At 42.9% G+C, this 20,045-nt stretch overlaps 1 protein-coding gene across 1 annotated transcript in view; it reads right to left on the reverse strand.

Moving 5' to 3' along the window:
- Nucleotides 1-20,045, reverse strand: part of sez6l2 (seizure related 6 homolog (mouse)-like 2) — a gene marked incomplete at its 5' end in the record, with an annotated part of 29,510 nt that overhangs the window by 7,121 nt on the left and 2,344 nt on the right. Inside the window, 8 exons of the mRNA XM_084070648.1 lie at nt 6,879-7,075; nt 7,405-7,543; nt 10,364-10,558; nt 12,345-12,508; nt 14,188-14,371; nt 14,522-14,707; nt 16,714-16,906; nt 17,658-17,791. Coding sequence (XP_083926774.1) covers nt 6,879-7,075; nt 7,405-7,543; nt 10,364-10,558; nt 12,345-12,508; nt 14,188-14,371; nt 14,522-14,707; nt 16,714-16,906; nt 17,658-17,791 — 1,392 coding nt within the window. The remainder of the gene's footprint in view (nt 1-6,878; nt 7,076-7,404; nt 7,544-10,363; nt 10,559-12,344; nt 12,509-14,187; nt 14,372-14,521; nt 14,708-16,713; nt 16,907-17,657; nt 17,792-20,045) is intronic.

Genomic DNA, 20,045 nt, shown 5'->3' on the forward strand with positions numbered 1-20,045 from the left:
GACCTTTCGTCACAAGGAGAAATCCTACTGATGAAATATCCTCTTTATTGAGTGATTTGTACTTAGAAAATGACGGTCAAGACGTTAAAGCACTTGCTGAAAATAACGATGATAATGAGGATGATGATGATGATGATGATGTTGATGATGAGGAGGAGGAGGAGGGGGTTGGTGATGGTGTTGGGGTTGAGGCTGAATTAAATGTTACTGGTGACAGACAGGGAATACAGTATGCTACACAGGCTGATTTTGGGCAGCTTAAAGACATAGTGAATGCTATGAAGGCTGATTATGGGGAACTTAAAGGTGAGGTGAATTCTCTGAAGGAACAGGTGGTTAAGCTGGAAACTGATTTCAGAGATTCTGTGGACAGTGCCCTGAATAGAGAGACCCACCTAAGGAAATCCATTGACACTGCCCTAGCCAGGGTGGACGAGGGAACTGCAGCAAGCATACAGAGACTAGAAAGAGAGACAGTGAACTGTATGTTACGTAGGGATGACAAATGGAAGAAAGAGCTTGATGGCTTAAGACCAACAAGCACTCCTGTGGCAAACCGAACCAGAAATGTAGCGGTTTCTACAGATGTCAGCTACATAGCACCCCCTAGATCCCATAGTCTGCCTGGTGCACATTCACTCTCCTCTCCGTCGTACTCCAAACCTCCCGTGAAGTTGGAGTTTCCTACATTCGGCGCCACGACTGAAACTTCTGATGTCCTTGCCTTTGTCGAAGAGTGTGAGAACTTCCTTGGGCTCAGACCCCTCTCCAACCCGGAACTCTTAGGAGCACTGTCTTCTGTCTTCAAGGGGCCAGCACTCAGCTGGTGGAAGGCTGAAAAAAGCCAAGTTCATGACTGGGTCTCATTTAAGAGTGCCTTCATGTCTGCTTTCCTTCCCTCCGACTACATGACTGAAGTAGAGGAGAGATTGAGGGCCATGGTGCAGAAACCAGAACAATGTCTCAGGGACTTTGCTTATGATTATCGTGCACTATGTCTCAAGTGGAAGCGAGACATGCCAGAGGACGAGATAGTGAGACGCATCCTGAGTAATCTCAACCCAAAAGTGGCTGGCTGCCTGAGGGGGACTGTGACGACAGTGACCCAGCTGGTGAAGGTGGGTTCCATGGTGGAGAAGGACTTCTCAGGGTCCCAGGAGTACTGGCAGAGGGTGAAGGCAAGTACCGAAAAACAGGGAAAGAAGGAGAAGAAGCAGTCTCAGAAAACAGCAGAGCTTTCAGTAGTACAACACCAGGGCTACAAAAAGAAAGAACCCAGGATCCTGTTAGTCCCGGTTACCATCAAGGGAATATCAGTAGAAGCCGTTGTGGACACTGGGAGTTCATACACGCTGATTAGGGAAAGTCTGGGGAAGCGGATCATGTTACCCGACGAAACCTTCTTACCGGCAGGAAGACAAGGATTTGTCCTAGCCGATGGGACAACTCGCCACGCTTTGGGAAAGAAAGGTCTCTGCTTCGACTGGCACGGTATGAAAACCACTATCGACACCCATGTGATGCAGGACCGCCATCTTGTGTTCCCATTAATCCTTGGGCTGGACTTCCTTTCTGAAACTGGTGCCATTCTTGATCTGGCTAAGAGGAGATATGGGTTGAAATCAGGTAAAGGTTACACCTATTATCCATTCTTAAGCCAACCCTACCCCGACTCCAGCGTGTGGGACAAGGCTCCCTCCATCATGTACCAACCAGGCATTCGCCTCTACTACGCCTTACCACCAGGGGAGATGAGAAGTTGCTGGGCTTCCACTGTCCAGGGAGAGTCAGTGGCACCCTACGACACGGACAGCCCGGAGGAGCTACACCAGCTCATGGGAGACTGGCCCACCGTCACCTCCAGTATACTGGGGAAGACATCGGTGGAGAAACACACCATCTTCCTGCAGGATGAAGTGCCGGTGCGATCCAAGGCTTATCGTGTCTCCCCTCTGAAGAAGAAGGTCATCGAAGACCATGTGGAGAGAATGCTCGTGGATGGGATCATTGAGCCGTCGCAGTCAGCTTGGTCATCCCCTGTGGTCCTAGTAAACAAACCTGATGGATCCTATAGGTTTTGTGTGGACTATAGGCGGGTCAATGCCAAGACCTTACCAGACGCTTATCCGATGCCCATCATTCACGACATCCTTGAATCCCTGGAAGGTGCCTCCTGGTTCAGCTCTTTGGACTTGCAGTCTGGTTACTGGCAGGTGGCGATGGCAGAGGAGAGCAAGCCGAAGACTGCTTTCATAACATCTCTTGGCCTGTTCCAGTTTAAGGCCATGCCATTCGGTCTGCGGAACGCTGCAGCCTCCTTTCAACGTTTAATGGAGCGGGTCTTGGCGGAGTTGAGAGGAAAGCTATGCTTCGTGTACATCGATGACATCATTGTGTATTCTCGCTCCAAAGAGCAGCATCTTCGAGACTTGGAATCTGTCTTCCAGAAGTTGCATGCTGCCAATCTCAGCCTCAACATGAAAAAGTGCCACTTCTTCAAGCGGGAGCTGAAGTTTCTGGGACACATTGTCTCCAACCGAGGTGTGGAGGTCGATCCATCCAAGACCCAAGCTGTGTCGGACTACCCTGTCCCTCGGGACCTAAAAGCCGTACAGCGTTTCTTGGGGCTTGCGGGATGGTATCACAAATTCATACCCCGGTTTGCGGACATGGCAGCTCCACTAAACAACCTCAAGAGGAAGGGAGTGGAATGGAACTGGACCATGGAGTGCCAGGACAGCTTGGACGCTCTGAAAGAGGCGTTGAAGAGTACACCGGTGTTGGCTCAACCCAATACCGCCCTGCCATTCCAGGTACATACGGACGCCAGCGAAGTGGGTCTCGGAGCCATCCTCTCTCAAATCACCGAGGATGGTGAGCACGTAATATCTTACGCGTCGAGGGGACTCCGAGGTCCAGAACGGAACTATTCCACTTCTGAGAAGGAGTGCCTGGCAGTGGTCTGGGCGGTGGAAAAATGGAGGCACTATCTGGAGGGACCAGAGTTCAATGTCTTCACCGACCACGCTGCACTGTCATGGGCTTTCAACTGTCCGAAGACCACATCTCGGCTGACTCGGTGGACACTCCGTTTGCAGCAATTCACCTTCAAGGTTCATTATCGGAAGGGTTGTCTGAACGCCGCCCCGGATGCACTGTCCAGAGCTTATGAACCACTCTCCATTCACTCATCACCCTGTCTGGTCATCTCCTCCAAAAGCCACTCTGACCTACCGACCACGTTGGCAGAATTGGCCCAGGCACAGGAGAAAGACCAGGTAGTATGTGACTTGAGGAGGGACATCGGTCAGTCAACATCTCCACCGGATCGCATCGGCTTCTTTGAACACCAAGGGGTATTGTACCGAAGAGTTCCGGTGAAAAACCAGGGAGAAAAATGGCAGTTGGTTGTTCCTAAGTCTCTGGTGTCAGAATTCCTTCGGTACTTCCATGACAATCCTTTGGGTGGCCATCTGGGCAGGCTGAAGACCCTGTTGAGAGTTCTGGAGGTGGCTTGGTGGGCAAATGTCCGCAAAGACGTATGGGATCATACGAAGACCTGTGCCACCTGTCAGCAGTACAAGGCAGACAACACCAAACCGTCAGGGTTACTGCAGAGCACCCAAGTCACCGCACCCGGAGTGATGCTGGGAATCGACCTCATGGGGCCATTCCCAAGGAGCAAAAGCGGCAACTGTTACCTCCTGGTGGTGGTGGACTATTACTCCAAGTGGGTGGAGATGTTCCCCTTGAGAGATAGCAAAACACCTCGTCTCATCAAGATCCTCAGGGAGGAAATCTTCACCCGCTGGGGTGTGCCATTGTACCTGGTTTCGGACCGAGGACCACAATTCACGGCCAACTTGCTGATGGACCTCTGCAAGGCTTGGGGTGTTGTCCAGAAGCTCACCACCAGTTATCATCCACAAACCAACCTTACAGAGCGTGTCAACCGGACACTGAAAACCATGATTGCATCATTCGTCGGCCAGCATCATAACACCTGGGACCAGTGGCTACCGGAATTCCGTTTTGCCCTCAACACCGCCCAACAGGAGACTACAGGCAAAGTCCCTGCTGAGCTTGCCTTGGGCAGGAAGCTCCAAGGACCACTGGAGAGGCTGATCAATAAACCACCGTCTCCTGAACAGCAAGCCGCTTATGATCTGGTGGAGAGACAGCAGAAGATGGCGGAGGAGGTCAGGAGGAGAGTGGGTGTGCACCAGGCTAGACAAGCTAGGTTTTATAATGCCCGCAGGAAAGATGCGCACTTCCAGCCGGGTGACCTAGTCTGGGTCAGGACGCATCCTCTCTCAAAAGCCAGTGACAAGTTCTCAGCTAAGCTTGCGCCGAAGTGGGAAGGGCCAGCGAAAATACTGAGAAAATTGGGGCCGGTAAATTACCGAATAGGATGGAATAACCCACCTGATAAACAGGACACAATAAATGTGGTCAACATAAAAAAGTTCTATGGCACCTCACCCTAGAAGCCGCTGGCTGGAGGGGGGGTCTATGTAGCGCTGCCACACATGTGTAAAAGAGGATTTAGTTTTATAATGGCATTTAAAAGTTTATGCCTATGAATTAAAATAGTCCTTAAATTAACGCCATCCTTTAAGGGTAAGGTCCTATCGTTTTGTGATGTTTATGTTTTCATTGTGTTATTGTTTTGGGGGGTTTATATGTTTATGCTTTCATTTTGATGTATTCTGATGGATTGATTGACATTGATTGATGGGTCTGTGAATGACGGACGCACCATATAGAGTGCGGAAGTTGCCGGCCCTCGGGGGGAAAAGAAATGACAGAGACAAACCGTCAGGGAGTCCACGGGAGACCTGGTTTAGTTTGATTATTTGTCTGTTCCTCGAAGCTATCAGTGGAAAATAGCAAAGGCCACATTATCTGTCAATACTCACCGATAAAGGGAAGAAACGCTGAGGACATTCTTCTATTGGTGAGACCGTTTATTTTGTGTTTATATCCAGCGTGGATTTACGTTTCTTTTCTCCGTGGAGATCTGCCGTTTCTTGGGATTATTCCGCTTCTGGAGAGGATTACTTTTGCTTTTGGATTTCTTTTGGATTAACCTTTTTTCGTGCTGTTTTGGGGAAGCGTTTGGGAGACGCCACAAGGAACTATACTGGAACAATAGGCGCGTGCGCGCGAGCGTGCGGGAGACGCGGACTTTACCGTCGGGCTTCATGATCTGCTACTTTTGCAATGCATGTATTATTTTCCTGTCATTTGATTTAGATAAAAGGGTTAAACTTGACCACAAACTTTCGTGCTTTATTTCTGGCTGTGTTTATTTGTTGTTTATTTGTTGAAGTGCACTGCTCTCAACATAATCAATTGTATCTGTAAAGAGATCATTCAATACCCGTGATTTAAAAAATAGTAACAGTCAAATATATAGTATCTGACCGTTACAACTTGTCAGGTGAATTTGAGTTTAAACATTGCAGAGGAGGTTATATGTCATCATTAACACCACAAATATTTCCTTAACAGTCACCAAGAAATTTGGGCTCACTGGCGCATGAAACGGTGCATAAACAATCTAACTGAGAGCATTTGACCTGAGGCCGATTCTAAGCCTAACCTAAGTTTTCTGAAAAACGTCAAATTTCCATTCAAACATAATGTTGCTATATACTGTAAATACTAACAACTACACACAGAGGTGTAACCGGCTTGAAAGGTATAATAACGTATAGGTGTTCCAAGTTGATATGTCAAGATATCACAGATGTCTCTTGGACATGAGGAGATATTAGGCTACAGGAGGAAGATGTGAATTTTGGCCAGCAGCATGGCCACCTGGTCCACCCGTTTCAACAGTCATGTTCAACATGGTAGATGACATTTCTGAAGGACTACTATTTGCCAGATTATGTGTATCGTTGCTGTCGGGCAGAAACCTCCTATCTCCATTTTCTAACTTTTCGTAAATTAACGGCCTACTTGATCACACTACAGCGTCACACAAAAGTATCAAATGTATCAGATCCGCAAGCTCGAAAAGCGGCACGAATCGATGCGTTTTGAGCTTGTAGATCTGCTACTTTTGCTATTTGTGAACTTGAATCCTGAAAAGTAACAGTTTTGGACATATGAGGTTTCCACTCGACAGCGACGATATATTGCATTGGGTAAGTGCCCGTTTTCTTTGCACGGAGGTGAGCGGCGAAGATTGAGGAAGGGTGACAGAAAAGGAGAGAAAAATAAATGCATTTATTTCAGTTAGTACGTAGTAACCTATACTTGAAATACTTTCAAGTGAAGAAGGTTGTGAACCCATTGCGTCCTGGCTTTCTTTATCTGTCTCTGCTTAATGGACAGCAGTTAACAGTCGACAATATGATATCCATATAGGGCTCCAACACAAGGACCCACAGACCCCATCATCTCTGTCATGCTTTAATTAACATAACTGAGAATGTGCGAGTGATTATTAAAGACACAAAATCATGTTTTTGTGAGGTTAATATGTTTTTGAAGGTTACATGGCTTCCTGGTGGCTTTTGGCATATCTCTAAAGCATGAATATGAATTTTTACCTCCTAAATCTGGTTTTCAGTCCAGTACTCCCTGACAACACGGTGTGACATGACGCCACGGACGTCCTCGCCAATCAAATCCTCATCAAAGACATGTATAAAAAGCTGATATGCATGCATATACCGTACAGTCAGCCTCTGATTGGACAACAGAAGTAAACTCTTTACACATTATGCTGGAGATAATACAAAAAGATGTGTTCATTGTATTCCATGCCATCTGTCTTGACAGCAAGGGCTAAGGAAGGAACAATTTGTAAATGGAACAAGGAACGGACAATCTATCAATGGAACTAATTAAATTCACCTGCTTACCACGATAGTGAATAAGGAACCCCTGGCTTAGTATGAAAGTGGAATCATCTGGATCACTTTGAAACTGAATGGTGACCTCTGATCCCCCAGACACCACCTGGAAGCGCTCTCTGGACCCCAGGTACTGGCCAATCACGTGAGACATGACATCATGTCCATCAAAAATAGTCAGCACATCGTTGTGGCGGATATTCAGACTTCAGGAGGGAAAGGGAACAATAACAAAGAGAAAGGTTGTACTTCAATGAGATATATCAATGGAGAGAAACAAGATAAAAAGTAGATTATATAATACAGTACTATGATCTCTGATTATTTTTCATTTCATTCTCTGTCAATTGTTTTGCTTTTAATAGTGACTATTAACCATCTGTACTTATTTGACCAGTGTCCCCCAGGACTCTATACTGGGACGCTCCTTTTTCAAATCTCTTTGTTGAAAATTGCTGATCTAATCTGCTGTTTTTGCCGAATGTTCACACCAGAATAGGAATGCTAGGGTTCATGTGGTTAATTATGTACTCACATCCGCACGTCCAGTTCAATGCGCTTCTCCTCGTTACCGTGGATCTGCCATACACAATCCTGGCCCTTGGAATAGCTCTGAGGCCAGTCCGGGGACAGGACAGTGCCAGACGGCTCGGTCAGCTCCCCTCCACACAGAGCTTAGACAGAGGAAAGGCACACATAGACGTAAGGAGATGGACTGACTTCAAGATAGTTGGAAAGAAAGAGTGATGTAATAATGATGGTGGAAGGAGCAAGAAATGCAGAGAAGGTTGAAAATGAAAATAATTCTGTAGAGGGATAAGAGACGTATAGATACAACAGGACAGGGTTTAATAATTCTGTGGTTTCCATGTGGACCTCACACCCAGTTTCGCCCCAATCAACCTCCATTGACTTCCAGCATGAAATTGAAGTTTTAAAAGTTAAAACTATCAAAAATAACGAGGGATTTGCTTCTTTGGCCAACTGGCATCGTGCACAAGCAATATGGTGCTGATTGGTCCAGTGGTTTGCCAGATTAGCCCCAGACACACACACATTCTGGGCTAGCCTATTTTATACCCCGGGGTATAAACTGGACTAGCTCAGAATATATATAAAATATAAAACAGCATAGCCCATTTTATTATAGTATATCGTCGGTGTCCAGCCAGGACCAGCTAACTCCATTTTCAGTTTTTTTTTTTTTTTCATAAATCAAGGCTATTGAACACCCTTTAGGTCTGTGTAAAATATCAAAACATTTGAACCAATGAAAAGTATTAAAAAGCGCCTCTGACGAAAACTCCCAACTCCATTGGATCCTCAAACTGTCCGTCAAAAACAAACAACTCCCCCCTCTCCTCTACAGCGCTGCTTTTCAACAGCATGAGTAGAGCGCGTTGCGCAGTGAACGAGGAGGAGGACCACGTAAACAAGCTCCCCGTAGTCTGTTAAAACTATGCAGTGTACCTGTTTATCAAACTTAGCACTGACGCTAATGTTATGAAAACAAGTAATTATATTTCTAAAATCTATTAAGTGTTTAATGAGGAGAGCAATGTGACAAGAAGAAAGGCGTTCATAGCATTTCTGTCGCGCTATTCTACTACCTCTTTGCAGAAGTTATTGTAATATTTAAAGTCCTGTTTATTATTGTAGGCCTATATAATAAGTGGCATGAAGCATCAGGGCATTAATTCACACGTTGTTGTGATGCATTGTGAGCTTGGAGATCCATTGTTAGCTTTTGAGAATTTGTACCCTTTTGAAACCTCTCCCTCAGCAGCGAGTGGAGCTACTGTTGTTTGGACACCTAACTCCACTTCAGCTTGATTTCTGCTCGTCTGAAACTGCTAACTCCACTTGCGCTGGGTAAAGTGTTGATTTACCCGCGATTTGGTTAAAGTGTTGATAATATAATGACACATGCAAGTATCTGACAATATATAAAGTCACTATACCAACTTTGATGAGGCAGTATTGCTTTGTTTTAAAAATATAAGGTTTTCTTCATTTCCTGAAAAACGTATATTTTGTTTTTGTGTTTCCTGAACAATGAGCGTTTTGGAGTTAGCAGTTTCTGGCTGGACAGCAGAGATATAGTAGTTATAGTTTGGGTTGTTACACCGGGATTCGAACCTGGGTCTTCCACGCAGAAAGCCAACATCTTAGGCTTTTGGTCATCAGTCAGAGGCTCTGAGCCACTCTGCTACACTCACCCCCCTTTTGACCTCCCCCCACCTGGAAACCCGATCCGGGTCACGGCACTAATGGGAGGACGGGCGGAAGGGCGAGTTGGCCGGCTGGCGGACCACGGCCACGTCACTCTGACTCAGACATAACCATAAACAAACCCGATACGCCCATATATAGGCGGCGAAGAAGAAAAGGGACGCAGACAGATGGGTTGACAAAAGCCCCTGCCATGACTCAGACATATTGGTCGGATTGGTGGTGCGACGTAGGTGTGAGGGCCGCGAAGCAGCCCGAACCTCTAGTACAGCTAAAGTTCAGATGACATCATCCCTGCACTGACAAACTGCCTTAGTGGTAGTGCGCACAAAATGTGCTTCAAAGTTTGATTACTATGCTTGGTTTAGTAATCATCTTTGGCTCTGGCTAAAGGCTGGAATTCTTCCATTTCCACAACATATCCTCTGTACACACACAGCTGTCTAGTGCCTCAGTAAAATACATTTTACAAGCTGGGCCATCTAAAATCTCTTCTAACAACTGAAAATGTGTTAAATGTATGACTGTGATCAAATGTAAAAACGGCGTACTGTAAATGTATAATAGTCATGTACAATGTTCATAAGAAACATATGAAATGGGTATTTATATAGTTTTACCTATTTTGGAATAATATATATATATTTTTTAAATATATATTATAATAAATGCCCTTTTCAAAATGTTAATGTTTTTTTTATTAAAAAACATTAACATTTAGAAAAAGGGCATTTTTGAATATTTTTTAATTTAATTTAATGTTTTTATGTTGTTAAAGGACGACTTCACCGCTTTTCAACCTATCTTCGTTTAATTGGTCCTCACTAATGCTCATGATAAAATGGTACCATTTTTTTCTACTCGGTCTGTGTCTCAGAGGAGGGCTGTGGACAGTTCAGAGTCCCGTCTACCAGTGACATCATCAATGGGGAATCCAAGCTAATAGAAACTGCAGGCTTTCTATTCCTGGAAAGTTGCAATGCAATAAAAGAAGCCATTGTTCTCGTGTTAATAAAAATCTAAATAAAAAATGTGAGATCTTGTTGAAAAAAAAAATCATGCCTAACGATGATGTCACTGGTAGACGGTTTCTGGACTGTCCACAGTCCTCCTATGAGACACAGGCCGAGTAGAAAAAAATGGTACCATTTTATCATGAGTATTAGTGAGGACCAATTATATGAAGATAGGTTGAAAAGCGGTGAAGTCGTCCTTTAACAGACCTTCCACCCACAGTGATTTGTCTGGGTGTAGAACCATACCTCTGCACACCGGTTCACTCTCATTCCAGTGTGGGTCACTGGGGTCGACACACTCAATGGTCCCTGAACCCTGCTCCATGACGAAGCCCGCGGAGCAGGAGAAGGTAACAGTGGTGCCCAGCTGGTATGTGATGTCACTGCTGCTGAAATTGCCGTGGGGCATGTAGGGCTCCCAGCAATGTTCAGCATCAAATGCTTGAGAGAGAGAGAGAGAGAGAGAGAGAGAGAGAGAGAGAGAGAGGGGGACAGACGGACAGACGGACGGACAGACAGAGAGAGAGAGGTTAGATTCAGAAGATAGATATACACCGTAGTGTATATTTTGTGTGTGTGTGTGTGTGTGTGTGTGTGTGTGTGCGTGCGTGCGCGCGCGCGCGCGCGTGCGTGCGTGCGTGCGTGTGTGTGTGTGTTTGTTATTCTAAAGCCTTTATCCGGTGAGCACAGTGGGATGTAATTAAGTTCCATTGAAGCCCAGACTACACTGTGTCTCAAGCCTGGGCGTGCTGTGCATGGGCACATCATAACTAACCTAATTTACCTTCCTTAATTAACACAATAACAGAGTAATGAAAAGACAGCTTTTAATTTGTGACTGGAGGGTTGTCTCTACAGCAGCCAACGACACTTTGGCTGTCATCTACTAAACATATTAGATCGATATAACTGGTAGACTGTTTTACAGACTATAGATCCAGTGTACGTTCCATTCTTTTGCACACAATTGTAGTTTTATTTAATAATAATAATCTTCATCATTAAACTTATGTAACCAATGTGAATCAAGTAATTGATAACAATAACAACAACAATAATACTATTACTAATCATCATCATCATCATCATCATAACTATAATAATAACAATCATAATCATAAACTTGTATTTCATAAGCAGAATGCACGTCAAAGATGTGTTATATCAAAGGTTTGAATAACATAACAAGACCGCTATCAACTGCACAAAGCAAAAGGCACGTATACAGTTTGTGTGAGTACATGCATGTGTGTGAGTGTACAGTATGTGTAAGAGATGAGGTACTGTAGGATATAAACCCTTGTAATGGGAGGAGGGTACCACCTCAGTGGCCTTGTGGTTAGAGTGTCCGCCCTGAGCTTGGAAGGTCGGGGTTCGATCCCCAGCCAGAACATACCAAAGACTATCATGCCTCCCTGTTTGGCATTCACCTTCAAGGGTTGGATTGGGATAAGTCCCTGTGACATACAAGCGTCAAGTCCAGGGTGTGGACATCAAACTGCCTCAAGCTACAGAAACAGGAGATAGGCTCCTGCCTTAAGGCCCAAATGCCTTGGCAAGGCTTACTTTAGTGCGAGGAATGTGGTGATCAGAATGAGGGGTAAAACAAGGGTTGTTAACGCATTGGAGGTCATTGAAAGGCCAGCTGCTGCACAGCTCTACAGCAGCGCAACTCCATTATCAATACCTCAATCTTATCAGCAATCCTAAGTGCCGGTTGGGTTGAGATTGAATGAAATTATACAGAGACACTCTTAATCTTAATCTTTAACAAGTCTGATAAGTGATCTGCTCAGGTAAATAAATTATATTATAAATGTGAGATCATTTGTCACCTGATGTGGAAAGTTCAGAGAATGGTGAGAGTAGTTTCAAAAAGTAGTTTTTTGTTACTGTGCCATATTCCTACTCTTCTGTTCCTGTCCTGTCACTAAACCTTCCATATTAATCCTTTTGTGTTATTTAGCTAGCTTATTATTATTATATATGTTTTATCGCTGGGGTCCCAATCTACAATGTAAATTCCTCACTGCTTATTTAACTCTGAGAGGGTACAAATGGAACCAAATGGACCTGCAATGGTCCATTTGGTACACTCTCAGAGTTACAAACCCATAAGGGTCCACTTGGATCCCTGGTGGTCTCCAGACCTGACGTTGATTAACAGTGGCATGCGGCGGTATGGTCAGTCAGTGAGATTAGAAGTAAGTGGGGTCTCTCAGCTTACCTTCATAGCGCAGAGCCAGCAGCAAAGGAATGGAGGAGGAATCCGCTGTGAGCTCCAGGTAGAGCACTGGACCCTCACTCACCAGGCCACGTTCAGGGACGTCATCCAGGTCTGAGTCAAACAGCAGCGGAGCCATGGAGCCATTTCCACTGCGTACAATTAACCTAAGCGAGGGATAATTGTCAGTGCGCCGGTCGTTGTTGAAAAACAACCCCGACAGGATGATTAAACACAGAGGCAGAGCCGAGGTGTTTAATCATCCTGAAGGGGGTGATTACACGGCTACTTAATAAATAAATTAATACATTGACCCAAAAGTAACACAAAACGAAGTATTTACTTGCTTACGGCAATGAAAGTATTCCGTAAGTGTTGCGCTGGGCGGACGCGGTCGCCTCGGAAAACAAGGACGTGTTGATCAAATAGAATACATTTTTGGTTACTGCATTGTGTATTTCTCGCTTCACAAAAAATCTTGAGAGCAATGTTTAGTTGTAAATGACAACATGGCTGTCAGGTTGGATACAGCATAAAATCAAGCAGTGCAGGTTGATATGAGCAGGTGCTCTGAGTCTTTGATTAGACAGCGGTCTGTTATTGAGCTCATCGGTCATTATCCAGAAATAACACACCGCTGAATTCAGCGATAGACCAATCAGAATAAAGCATTCAACCAAGCCGTGTAATAAAGAACAATAAGACGCTATGGGAGCAGTTCCTGCCATACACAAGAGACTGTACATGCATCCTGAATATATGGAATATATGTTTAGGACAGTGGTTCTCGAAGTCTGGGGACCCCAAGTGGTAGCTGAAACATCTGTAAAACCAAGGCTATAATTTGCTAATAGTTAAATGATGTTTGATAAAACAAACAACTGTTGGGGTATAAAAATAGAAATTGGCAGGTGAATTGCTTTTCATTACATTATAGCTGATTATGTCTTATGAAATCAATAGATTTCGGAATGCGTTGCTAATCAAAGTAATACAGTAGTGTTTAAACTACTGAAGGCAGTTGTTCCCAATATGTGTTGAGTTTGCCAAGACAGTACAGCCAAAGAATAAAGCTTTTTAAAATCTGCAATTCTGGATATTGAGTGAGTTGGAGTTTTTCCAGTAGTTTAAACACTCACTACTTTCCTGTTTACACGAACCCCAGCTCACAATGAGCAGCTCTCTTTTTTTAACCCATTAAGACCGGGAACGCATCTGTGTCATTTTTAGATTTCTTTGGCTATTCAAAAATAGCAGATCTACAAATTTCAATTTATTTTTGATAATCATGAAAATGTGTTCAAATCTTTGAATGTATATATATTTTTTGAGTGAACATTTTTAACTAAAATCTTTGCTTCTGGGGATTCTACAAATGTCTTCTAAATCCTACAAGTAAAACAAAAGAAAAAAGAATGTTGCTTTATCTGTGGTTCTCAAACTTGTTCATGTCAAGGACCCCCAAAATGATGTGTATTTGGCTGCTGACCCCCATCTCAAAATATGTTGTTTCAGGGACCCCCAGAAGTACAGTTCGGAGTTAAAAATGTTCTATTATTTAAAAAAAAATAGCAGATCTACAAGCTCATAGCCCGGCACTATGAGCTTGTATACCTGCTATTTTTGCGAGAAAAACAAAATCCATGAATTCAAGTCTCCGTGGGGTGGGTCATTTTGGCGGTGAACTATCCCTCTAAGTTATACTCAGTTGCACACTGGTGTTACGCACCTAACATAGCCGATCTAACGTTGTGAACTTGTACACTGGCTATTTCTGATGCGTGACACCAGCATGCAACCAAGTACAAATCAGGTATTAGCTAATAAGAAGACACTTTCATCATACTTATCGTCATCTTCGTCCAGTGCAACCCTTTCAAAGTGGAGATGAAGTTTGTGGCCCTCTTTGGCTTCGATAAACCAGTGGCAACTCAGGTTATTTCCATTACTGTGGTTGCTGACAGTGGGAGGTGGTGGCGAAAGTACCCGACCCACTGTTGCATTACGAATCCACCCTCCACAAGACACAGCTAGAAAAACACTGACTCGTTATTTGCCCATAATTCATCACTGTCATAATCAGGGATGCAGAAAGCTACAATAAATAAATAAATAAAGCAAGCACAAGGAATTTATTTACATTAAATGACAGAATAAAAATGATGAATTCAGAAACTGACCGACACAATGTGGCTCAGGTGTACTCCAATGGGGTTGTGTAGCGTTGACGCAGGTAGCCACCTCATGGCCCCGAACCTGGAACCCTGGATCACAGTGGAAATGGGCCTGACCTCCAGGATGTATGTCTGTCACAGTCACACCGCCACCCTCAGGGGACAGAGGGAACGAGCAGGACAGCAGGAAGGCTGTGGAGGTTTTTCAGAGATAGGACGGAACACTTAGGGGCACGGTCCAAGTCCAAACACACTTCAGCAAAAGTATGAAGGCAAGGCACTACTGTATGTAGCTCATTTCAAAGTCCAGATGAAATGCCATCTTGAGTCCAATTATTTCAGAGTAAAACATAGGCTGGCGGGACATAACATTGTGAGGAACTTGATTTGAACATTGAAAAGTGGCCGTGTGTCATAACAAACAGGGAGAATTACAGTTGAAATTGATTGGCCAACATAATTAAGCACACGTCATATTGTGTTTTTCAGGCAGAAAACATGATTGGATTTTGACATTGAAAATTGAGTTTAAATCCAACTCCCAATCCAATGTCCCCTCTCTCTGCTCTAGGTTTCTTGTCTCTCTATACTCTACTATCTAAATAAAGCATAAAATGCCAAAACGACAAAGGTGCACAATATGACCGGAGTGATCTAAAAAGGATAAAAGGGCATTTTTCATTTCAACTTGAGTCTAAACAAAATGGGCTGATGTATTATGCAGCTCAAAACATTCTCCTGGCTTTGAAAGGTAGACTTCAGAATGTAACCTGAGCTAACCTTAACCAGAAATATTTTAAGCAAAAGATGTAGGATGGCTTTCAGTGTGTGGGAGGTTTGGCATTTGGCTCCATTTCTCACATTACACAAAATGTTTTATGCCCCACATTCATTGAGTGTCACAAGAGAGTTGTGTAGTCAGCCAGTGCTGTTACAGTAAGTGCACATTATTGCATGTTGGTTATGCCAGATTTCCTTTTTAACACCATTTTTCAGGAGTATGCCAGAGTATTCTGACAATTCAGTGAGTCACCAGAACCAAGGACGGGTGTTTTCGATGAATCTAACATGTTAAAAATGGAGTTTGAAGTTATAATAGGTTCGTATAGGAAGGGGGCGTGTCTGATAAAATGAATATCAAATATCTAAATACGGAATCAAGCAACTTAAAAACTGACAAGGGGGGCTCACAAAAGCCTGAGTAGACGATAAAATGACCCAATTTTTTTTTTACAGTGAAATATCTCTTTAATATACAGCATATTTTGCCTGATAAACTAACTTCCTGACAGGCAAACCTCTTATAAACTAAGTTGCATACATATGTGATAGAGACAATGAATCCTGTGCTTATTAAAAACAGATACATAGTGAAACTTGGACATCTTTTCTTTACGGTAAGACCATGTGTGTACTTAAGGCTGAGTAGCTTAATTTTAGTCATGCGAGTGCATCTTGCAACAACCTGGCAACAACTGGAGCGGAGGGCACAAGACCGAAGGGGATGGAGGAGTTTCATCAATGTCCTATGTTCCTCAGGGAATTTAATGGCTTAAGTAAGTAAGAGTGCATCTTGCATAATCTTTGTAGATGCTATGCTATTATCACCACACTGTTACTGTAATGTTACAGAGTCGGCCTTTAGGTAATAAGGATATAGTATTAAAGTGTAACTTAGCAAATATCTAAGGTGAATTTTGTTTTGGAGAAAACTCACTTGCATTTTACATAAGCTGGCAGCGATTCTGCCCAGAGGGCTTTGGGAGATTGTGCTCACAACACAATATTAGGATTCACATTAAATATTGGTGAAGTTGCCTTAAATGGGTGCTGCAGGGTTATTCAGTCTAGTGGTTCTCAAAGTGGGGTCCAGGGACCCCCAGGGGACCTTGAGGGGGTTCCAGGGGTTCCCCAGCTAAATGATTAATAGTTAGTAACCACATAATATGTGGTTACTAACTATTAATCATTTTACTTCCATTTGTACACTCTCTGAGTTACGGAACCATATTATGGTTCCGTAACTCAGAGAGTGTACAAATGGAAGCACCCCTACAGATCCATTTGCTTCCATTTTATACACTCTCAGAGTTATGGTGGGTGCGTGGTCTAATGCATACCAAACTGTCTGTCCTTGACATTAAAAAGTGTGAGAATACTTTAGGCTGAGTTATGGAAAAGGCCAAAGTGTTATTTACCTTGATAGTGGAGCCTGAACATGCCATGATTGGTCTGCCGAAGACTGCGATAGTGAATCTGCACCTGGTTGGTTGAACTGCGAATAACTTGGCCCTCTTTCATAAGCGTCTCGTTGGCTAATAGCTCTGGTCCCAAACCCCCGTACCCAATAATGGTCAGAGACTCTTCCTTGGACAGGTTAACCTTCCTCACCTACAGGCAAAAGAAAAGATCAACTTGTCCAGTAAATCAAATTTCAAGGTTCAAGTGTGTTACATACACAATCAATATGGCTGGTAGCATCATTGTAGGCAGTGAAATTGTAGGCAGTTCTTCATGCTTCCTCAATAGTATGGACAACTAGAACATTTTTTTTTTAAATGAGACAACATATGGCAAAAGTAATACTAATAGTAGGGATAAAATAGCAAAAGCCAAATTTTGGATTTGATTGAAAGCATTTGACATGCTTTAAATATTTAATGTTTAACCATAATCTTATATTTTGTCTTCCTTGTGTTCATCTAGGAAAGTAGCACATGTTCTCTTCTATTCAAAAGTAACATTACATTTGAAAAAAACACAGCAACCTAGAGGTGTGCATAGTTGAGCTGCATGGCTGTCTACTTCCCAATATTGTTTGGGTGTTTTCAACTCTGGTGGACACATTTGCAGACAGAGCGACATACATACATACAGTACATACAGTACATACAGTACATACAGTACATACAGTATACATACATACATTACTGTACATATACACACACACATACATACATACATACCTACATACAAATACATACACTGTACATGCTTACCGTACATACTGCACATATCCATCCATGTATACAGACAGATAAACAGACAGCCTCATCAAAACAGTTTTGCACTCAATTAATAAAAAGTGTACATTTGGCATGCTGCCACAGAACCTGAATCATTCACAGAAAGTGTTCACTACCTGAATCTCCACTCCATACCCTGGATACACAGTGATGCTGTAGGTGCACTCCAGAGGGGAAAAAGAGGATGAAGATGCAGGATCTGGTGACTCAACAATCTCCTCCATACCTGACAGGGTAGCGTTGCACTGCACTGTGGGGGAACAAAACACAACTGTTCAGAACACGTGTGTTTAACCCATTTAACCCAAGACCTGAGGCCGAGTCTAAAAATTTCTTCCAAGGGGTTTCTATGTCAGTGGTGCTCAAACCTTTCCATGTCAAGGACCCCCCAAAGTTATATATATTTGGCCGCCGACCCCCATCTCAAAATATTTTGTTCCAGGGACCCCCAGAAGCAAAGATCTGAGTTAAAAATGTTCGCTTTAAAAATATATATATATTCAAAGATTTGCACACATTTTCAAGATTTAAAAAAAATAGCAGATCTACAAGCAATGAGCTTGTATATCTGCTATTTTTGAATAGCCAAAGTATAAAATAATGGTTAACGTTGTTTAACCACTTGAACCCCAGCATCCATATTCTGGGGCAAACATTAACCCAAAATAGCCATTACTTTCCCCAAAGTAGACCGGACAGCACTTTTGTCAACGATTGTACTTTTTAAACATACTTTATAAATAAACTGACTTGACTTGACTAGATCACCATGGTAACATGCTGCATGCTTAACCTGCTCTGGGCAAGGTTAACCATTCGTGAGGTTATCGTGTCGCGTCGCCTTATGAGCCTGTATCTGCTGTTTTCCATGAATGTTCGATCCAGAATAGGGACGCTAGGGTTTGTGTAGTAAAAAGAAATATGTATTTTTTTTTCAATCCAGGGTAAAACCATGCAAACTGATATTTAAATCTCTTTTTTCAAGTAGCCCTGGCCAAGAAGGCAGCATACATATAGTTCCACATAAAAACATCAACTGTCAGAAGTGTCATTCAGTCCACTGTAGCATGCACTGTAGCATGGGGCTTCCTGGTCGCCTCAGTAAATGGCCTCAACATTCCTAGAGGATCCTGTGGACATTTCTTATATTACAGATGTACTGTAATGTGGAGGGACAGTCATATCTCTTTAGTCCTGCAAACTGTGCGTATTTTCTTTTCATATTTATTCATATTTACATATACCGGTAGATACATTATGCTAACCCATTCTGTCCACTACTGTATTTGTCCACAGCTACTGTATTTACATACTGTAGCTACAGTATCTAGCAAGCTACAGTATGTCATATCATATGTTGTTTTCCTATGGCTAAAACTCATCAGATAATTTGTGATGAATGAAACCAATAAAACAAACTGTATACTGTACACAGTACTGTAATGTATACCATACACATTCAAAATGTGGAAATATATTAAAGTAACACCAGTTACAGCATGTGTAGAATTGCAATTGAATGACATTATGAAAGCAATAGCACTTGACAACACCAAATTCGTATTGTGGTGTTTTAGAGGCTTTAGTTTTTTACCAAGGTCATTTAATTATGAGCCCCATACAATGACCATGTACAGGAACCTACTAAATGAAAGGCAATACCAAAACTGACAGCCTTTACAGTACTGTATGTACTGGTCCACCGTACACATTTACACTATATACTGTTGGTGGTCATCAAGAGTCTGAAACTAATCTGTCACTGTTATTTCACAGGGAACTTGATTATTTTATTGTTTTATTAGTCATAGTGGTGGTGGAGTGTTGGGGTGAGGCGTAGAGAATGAGTTGGTCATGGTATAGATTAATAATCTTCATGCACATCAAACCGTTCAGACTGACCACTCAACTGAGACACTGCGGTGCTGGAAAGGACACGCACATCAAAATATAAATCCTCAGTTTATTATAAAAATGATGACTCCAGAACGCTTTTGTAATATTGTATTCATTCTTTTCAGAAGCTGGCTAAATCATGCCAGATGGACATGAATCCATTACAGAGCTGCAGGAATCTAGCCTGGTAAACCACCAGGGTCGTGGAAATCACATTTCATCTGAATGAAAATAAAATGTGAATTCCGCAACCGGGGTGGTTTACCAGGCTAGCAGGAATCCCGTTTTCAATATAATATGCACTGCTGATCTACCATTTTAGTGTTTTCTTTATTTTAGCTGTTAGCTGTAGGCTATCTAATCACAGTATGTATTCTGGATTCTTCAGAGAGGGAAAAAAACATTCTGTTTCATTCCCCTAGATGCTTTATTGTTTGAGTTTGTTTGATGGCCCTCATTCAGGGCAAAGATGTCACTTGTAGGACATCCTTGTCCGAAACATAAAAGCTCATATAAACCATCCTGATACAGTGGGTTTCAGACATATTTGAGAAGTTTAGGAACGGAACAGTCGCTTTTTTCTATGTTTTTTTTCTTGGGTTATAGAG

This window comes from Gymnoscopelus microlampas (assembly GCF_963454915.1).
Source record: "Gymnoscopelus microlampas genome assembly, chromosome: 11".
In the NCBI taxonomy this organism is placed as follows: domain Eukaryota; kingdom Metazoa; phylum Chordata; class Actinopteri; order Myctophiformes; family Myctophidae; genus Gymnoscopelus; species Gymnoscopelus microlampas.